Source organism: Carcharhinus amblyrhynchos, chromosome 9 (genome assembly GCF_965287045.1).
Source record: "Carcharhinus amblyrhynchos chromosome 9, sCarAmb.v2.hapA, whole genome shotgun sequence".
Lineage (NCBI taxonomy): Eukaryota > Metazoa > Chordata > Chondrichthyes > Carcharhiniformes > Carcharhinidae > Carcharhinus > Carcharhinus amblyrhynchos.
The window spans coordinates 49,097,449-49,104,662 of record NC_137332.1 but is presented as its reverse complement, the minus strand read 5'-3'; the positions used below and the strand labels follow the sequence as shown (position 1 = coordinate 49,104,662).

The following is a 7,214-nucleotide window of genomic DNA, read 5'->3' as shown; positions in this document are numbered from 1 at the left end:
AGAAGTAAGAGCCTACTCTTCTATTTTCTGTTTCCATGAAAGAGTTGAGAGTTGGTGACCTCAGTTCCTTCAAGCAGTGTTATATTGTAACTATACTGTGAATCAGGTGGCTCATATTAAACTAGAGGCATCTTAATCTGATTATTTGAATTTAAGTCCCAGAATATAAAAGGAAAACAAATGTTTGCCAAATGCTGTACTTTTTCCTTAAGTTTACAGTTTATTTATTAGTGTCACAATGTAACACTGCAATGAAGTTACAGTGAAAAATCTCCTAGTCACCGCGCTCCGGCGCCTGTTTGGGTACACTAAGGGAGAATTTCGCACGGCCAATGCACCTAACTAGCAAGTCTTTTGGACTATGGGAGGAAACCCATGCATACACTTGCAGAACATGCAGACTCTGCACAGACAGTGATCCAAGCCAGGAATCAAACCCAGGTTCCTGGCGCTGTGAGAAAGCAGTGCTAACCACTGTGCCGCCTCTATGCTACTCATTTCAAACATAGATTTAAAGATACAGAAATGCACAACTTTGAAGAAAAAAATGAAAAATGTTACAGACGCACATTAGTTTATCAGGAACTGAAAGAGGGGGATAAATTTATGGTTTAAATGTTACCACTAATCAAGATTGGCCAAAAGTAAAGGGAATATTAATTCTATATTTGTTCCCAATATCAGGTCTGAACTAACACACTGGAAACAGTTTTTTCCAATCACTAACATCCCTCAACTTGCTAAGCAGAAAATCTGAAATGAAAACAGAAAATGCAGAGTAAGTCAGTATCCATATTTAACTCCCTTCCCCCTCTCCCAAAGTTAGATCAGGATGTGTTGCCTCACGTACACTTCTACTTCTGTCTCATCTCCAGTCCCAAAACAACAACCAACATGGTGTGATGAATAGGTTCCTCTGCCTGTTCTCTGTTTTACTGAAAAGACAATAACATCAGCTAACAAAAAAAAGCTCCTTTGTCAACTGTTGCCATCTTATACTGATTATTCAAGTAGGTGTACAACCTCCCACAAACACAATCTATTACTGGCTTCAGCCCTGATATCACTGGCTCAGATCTGATGCAGTAAGAAGTCTGACAACACCAAGTTTAAGTCCAACTGATTTATTTGATAGTAAACTCACCAGCTTTCAGGGTTTGCCCCTTCGTCAGGCGAATGGACAGCTCTGGCCTCAGACAGAGCATATAACAGCACAGACAGTTTACAGATTACTGATTGGAATGCGAGTCTTAAGACGAAGGGGCAAACCCTGAAAGCTTGCGAGTTTACTATCAAATAAATTGGTTGGACTTAAACCTGGTGTTGTCAGACTTCTTACTGTATTTACCCCAGTCCAACGCTGGCATCTCCACATCAGATCTGATTAACAGTATTGAATATTGATTACATTCTCATGTAATGTGGTTGTAGTCCACAGTGGGGTCCAAACATCAAACAGCTGTGTATTTGATAACTTAGAGGTTCTAAGTTATCGTACTTTTGTTAATCAGAGTACAGCTAAGCAATTATCGCCAAGTATTTGTAACCATATACCAAAAAATTCAAAAGTGAACATAAGCTGTATACTCTTAGATAGTAAAAAGCCTGACAACACCAGGTTTTAGTCCAACCGATTTATTTGATAATATCAAAATATTATCAAATAAATCGGTTGGACTAAAACCTGGCGTTGTCAGACTTTTTACTGTGTTTACGCCAGTCCAACGCCGGCATACCCACATCATGACTACTCTTAGATACACACAGATACCCTCAAAAATCCCAGCTACGATTGTGAACTGAGTGGTATGGGGATAACTGAAACAGAATAAACATACTTTCCCGGAGGAGGGCTAATTACAGGAAATTGAGCTGAGAACTACCTCAGGTAAGTTGGAGCCAATGATTCGCTGGTAGGAATGTAAAACAGCAATGGGCAGCCTTTAAAGAAGAGATGTTTCTGTGATGATTCACCATTAAGGTGTATTCCCATAAAAGGAATAAGGAAGGCAATCAAAGACAGATGAAAAAAGATGAACAGAATTGGATGAAGCAATAAAAAGGAATACATGACAGATGTCAACTTGACAATACAAAGTAGAATTTGGCTGAATATAAAAAACACCAAGAAATGAAAAACGAAAGAAAAGAGAATAGGTTATCATCTAACATAATAATGAATTCAAAGGCCTTTGGCATATTAACATAACAAGGTTGTCAGAGGAGTGGTGGGATCAGTTAAGGACCAAAGTGATGATCTATTGATGGAGACAAAAGGCATGGCCAAGATATTAAATGAACACTTTGCATCGAACTTCTTCAAGGAAGAGGAGTTACTCAAAGTTATGGTAAATGAGGAAGTTGCTGGGATAAAAATAAATAAATGGGAGAAACTAAAAAGGCCGAAAATACTTGAAAAAGATAAGTCACTCAATCTGGACAGAATAAATCTGAGGTTAGCAAGGGTAAAAACGGCAGAGGCTCTGGCTACAATCCTCCTTGGGTACATGGGCTGTGTCAAAGGATTAGGGGATTGCAACCATTACAATCTTGTTCAAAAAGAGGGAAAATGGGCAAACTTGACCAATGCAAGCAGTCCATATAACATCACTGGCAAGGAACCTTTTAGAAACACTAATCCAGGAGAAACTTAATAGCCACTTGGGCAAGTAGAGATTAATAAAGAAGAATCAGCATGGATCTGTTTGATTATTGTGTTTGATTAACTTGATTGAATTTTTGGTGCAGTAACAGAGGGAGTAGATGAGGATAGTGAGGTTAATATTGTGTATGTGGACCTTCAAAATGGATTTCATGAAGGACCACATATTAGGCTTATTAGAAAAAATTGAAACCCATGGGACAAAAGGGGTAGTGCCAGCATATATATAAAACAGATTAAGGGATAGAAACAGTGATATATTGCTGCTTTTTGGACTGGAGGGAAGTATACAATGGAGTTTACAAAGGTTTGATAACAGAGCCATTGCTTTGTAGATGTACATTAATAACTTGGACTTCGAGTTAGAGGATACAATTTTGAAATTTCCGGATGATACAAAACTTGGACGTCTGGTATCATATGTCAAGAGGACATAGATAGGCTGGTAGAATGGGTGGACACGTGGCAGATAAAATTAAATACAGAAAAGAATGAGGTGTTACATCATTATAGGAAGACTAAAAGACATGCTGAATAATACAATTTTAAAGAGTCTGCAAACAGAGAGAGACCTGGAAATTGTTTCCAATCACTGATAATTAAAGGTCATAAACTTAAAAGCAGAAGAGGCAACATGACAAAAAGCTTTTTTCTTCAACAAGTAGTTAGGATATGGAATACATTTGATGGATACAGATTCAATAGTGGCCTTCAAAAGTGAATTGGATAAATGCTTGAACGAGCAATAAAACTGCAGGGATAAGGGTTAAGAACAAGGTAGTGGGACGAACCAGATTGCTTTTTGAAAGAGCCTGTGCAAATTCCAAGGATTGAATGGTCTCCTTTTGTGCGGCATTATTACATCTGTCACGTTTTAACTTCCGTACTTTAATTATCCTGGGAGTTCTAAATTTGAATGCCATCCCTTTTCCTCTGGTAGGAATATATCTGCTTTATAGGCAAACTATCCTCAGTTTTATGGCCATTCATTCTTCAATTACTGTTTAGCCTACCAATTTTTGATTCTCTGCTAGATCCCTTTTCACTAAAATTAGCCCTCCTCCAGTTAAGTATTTTTGTGCCTCTCCTCTTTACCCTCCCAGCCTCCCTCCCAAAAGAAAACCTTCCTCCCCAACAAACTCACCTCCAATAGTGTTTGCCACTCCTCCAATCATAGGGCCGCTCATCTCCCGCACTTGATGCTGAATAGCCCAGTGTTTGACTGACACATTGAAAACTGGGATGGGGACTGAATTGAGAGGCTTCAGGACGAATGCCATGGGTTTGACAAACATGCATCATATGGAATCATGTTGATGTTTCTGTGCCCTGATCAGTATTTATCCCTCAACTAACATCCCTAAAGCATATTATTTTAGCATTTACCGCGCTGCTATTTGTCAGACCATGCCGATTGCAGATTGGTTGTTGTATTAGGCTGCCGTACAGATTGTAAAGTGCTTTGGGATAGCCTGCGATGGAAAAAGGCACTACACAAATGCACATCCTGTCAAAACCTTCGGTTGTCCCCAAGTGCTTCGTAATCAATGCAGTTCTTTTGGAGTGTAGAAATTTCCTACATATTGACGCAGCCATGATGAAGAAATGACTATTATGTGCTGACGTGAATGTGGAGCTGATGGCATGCTCAGAAAATTGTTGTCCTCGTCCTTGGTGATAGATGCTGCAGGAAAGGTTTGCTTGTTGTATATATAAATGATGCATACAACTTTTTTTATTCATAATTGGTTCTAAGTAGAATATAAAGGCAGTCACTTCTGTTTCTATGTATAATTTCACGGAGCAAAGCAGCAAATTATAAAGTCGAACAATCACAACAGGAATAGGCGCTGATTGACAAAGAGCATTATCCAATAATGTGAGTTAGTGTGCTATCCCTGGGCACTCCCCGCCCCCGGTCTGACCCTCTGTCCCCAGCGGGTCAGGGACAGAGCCACGGACTTATTAGCATAATGTGAGGCGACCAATCGGACAAGCGTATGCAAATGAAGGCGTAAACGGGGGATTGGTGGATTGGACTTGTTACATCCCGGGCCCGCCCTCCGGCTCCTCCCCCCTCCAGTGGGGGGACTGAAGCAAGTGCCCAGGGAGTTCGCAGGAGGCAGTGTCAGGGGGAGCTGGCAGGAGGTAGTGCCGGGAGGAGCTGACAGAAGCCAGTGACGGGGGGAGGGGGGGAAAGCTGGCAGCAGCCAGTGCCAAGGGAGCTGACAGAAGCCATTGCATTTATAGAGGGAGAAAGAAGCAGGCTGCAAGCCACCAGGATTATTCGGTGCATTCTTTGCAAAGAAACCTCCAACAACTCACCCCAAACCTACAAAACAGGATGACTTTTGAAGAACTCACAGGCGATCAGAAAACAGACAGGTAAAACTAATGCTGCCAAACCAGTCGAGAGCATTTTAAACAAAGCCTCTTTTTTTGGAGCAGTGTGAAACAATGTCTGGTTTAAATACGGAGATTCTGTGTAAACAATCCTAATTCTTATGTTGCACCGACTCGTCGGTTAAATTAACAAGTCTTTTGAATCTTGTTTTAAGATGGTCTCAAATATGCATTTGTTTGAGGCAACTTGAAACAGGGAATAGCCAGTCCCTGGAGCTGCAAGTCTCTGGAACTGGATCCTGTTCCTGTTTTTTGATGAGGGAATCTAACAGTCTCCTTGTTTTTGGTTCTGCTGGTAGGATGGATGGGGTGAGAAAAGCTCTGGAAGAAGTTTTGAGTTCCGCCTTAGCGCAAGGCAGCATCACAGTTGGAGTGTACGAGGCAGCAAAACTTCTAAACGCGTAAGTGTCCATCGAGAACTAATCTTCCACACTTTTTTATTCGCAAATTTTTTAAAGAATCATTTCAAAACCTCTACATTTTATTTGTGCTTTTTAACAGGGATCCTGACCAGGTTGTTTTGTGCTTGCTGGTCACGGACGAAGGGGACGATCTGGACGTGGCTTTACAAATTCATTTTACTCTGATCCAAGCCTTTTGCTGCGAAAACGACATTAACATTATGAGGGTAAACAACATGCATCGTCTGGCTGAGATCTTGGGCGGGATAGACGGGACAGGCGAGCCCAAAGATCTCCATTGCATATTGATCACAGTAAGTATCACTTTAATGACAATAACATCTCTGATAGTCCAGACATAGAACTGTCATCAAGAGAACTGTTATCAAACTTGAAACAAAATCTGACAGGAATCTTACTTTTGTGAAGCTTTAAATGGTGCAATTTATGGACAAGCTAAAACGGGCTTTCACTGTTCACAGACTATTTGAAATAAATCCAGGTTATTGCTAATTAACTAATCCAATCTCCTTGGAAGCAGACAAAACGATTTGCTAAGACGCCCAACCGGTTTTTGATTTTTGTGGTCAGATGTAGACGATACCTGGAGATGAACTGATGTTTCTTTTTGAAGTTTTGCACCAATAGATGGCGTGATGTAGATCTTCTGTGGAATAACTTGTATGTGGCTAGCCAATGTAAATCATGTGGAGTCACCGAGAGAATTAATGATGCAAATTGTTAATGCTGTTTGTTCTACAATAGTTATTTTTCTTTATTTCAGAGTCAGGTTGCACCATGGAAAGATGCAGCACTAAGCAAAGTCAACTGTTTTTGCAAAGAAAGTCGTTATCTGGATCAGTGGGTCCCCATCATCAACTTGCCCGAACGGTGATCCTGTTTCATCGCAATATTGGATTTAAGAGTTTCAAGTGTTTGCTCGGGAGATTTTCTCTTTAGCTGCCCGAAAACTTGGCAGTGCAAAATTAAGGTTGATTGTTGTTGCTGAGGGCGGGCTAGGCTGGAGTTTCGACTCTTGTGTAATTATTTTCTCTGAACGCTGGACTATGAGTCAGCTTCAGTTTGTGCCTGGAAACAGTGGATGAGTAAGCAGACAGGAACTGAAGTAAAGGGTGAGCTGGTTTCATAGCAAAGTAATAACTGCCGGAAGAATTGCGGGGGAATTGCACCTTTCCATTTCGGGAACTAGAACAAAAAAAACTTGTTTTGACAAAACTGGACGGATGGATAACATAAGTGTTTGATTTCATTTAATTGTGAAAAATGCAGTATTGTTCACTAATTACAAAATGCCAACAAGCGCGAGTGGGAAGTTAAAAAAAACAAAGCTAAATGTGTTAAGGATTTTTATTGTACTTTAACTGCAAATAGGAATTTTCTTTGCTGTTCAGTCTTAATATGAAATTACATAAGTTATTTTGCGATTTATATAAACGGACTTTTTATTATTTATGTTTAATTGAAGGGATCAACTATTTTTTTAAACTAGTTAATAAAATTACTTTCATTCACCAACATCTAGACTATTAAATGTAATTTTATTTTGTATGTTACTGGTTTGTTTTAATTGGAACCAGTACACCACAATACTATAGGATTGCCCAAGTTCTAATTCCAGCCTGTTTTCCCTGGGGTATATTCTGTTTACATAACCCCTGGTCCAAATGCATTCTCCTACGTCTGGGGATGGGCAATGTAAAAAACATGCCACTGCTCCATGCAGATGA

The 7,214-nt window shown here is 40.0% G+C and overlaps 1 protein-coding gene across 1 annotated transcript; it reads left to right on the top strand.

The window, feature by feature from the left end:
- Nucleotides 1-4,785: 4,785 nt before the first annotated feature.
- LOC145348370 (growth arrest and DNA damage-inducible protein GADD45 alpha-like) lies at nt 4,786-6,921 on the top strand. Its single transcript, XM_080196581.1, has 4 exons — nt 4,786-5,047; nt 5,365-5,466; nt 5,567-5,780; nt 6,251-6,921. Exons 1-4 carry the CDS (start codon nt 5,007-5,009, stop codon nt 6,359-6,361), a joined length of 468 nt encoding a protein of 155 aa, XP_080052707.1. The 5' UTR covers nt 4,786-5,006; the 3' UTR covers nt 6,362-6,921.
- The last annotated feature ends 293 nt before the right edge of the window (nt 6,922-7,214 follow it).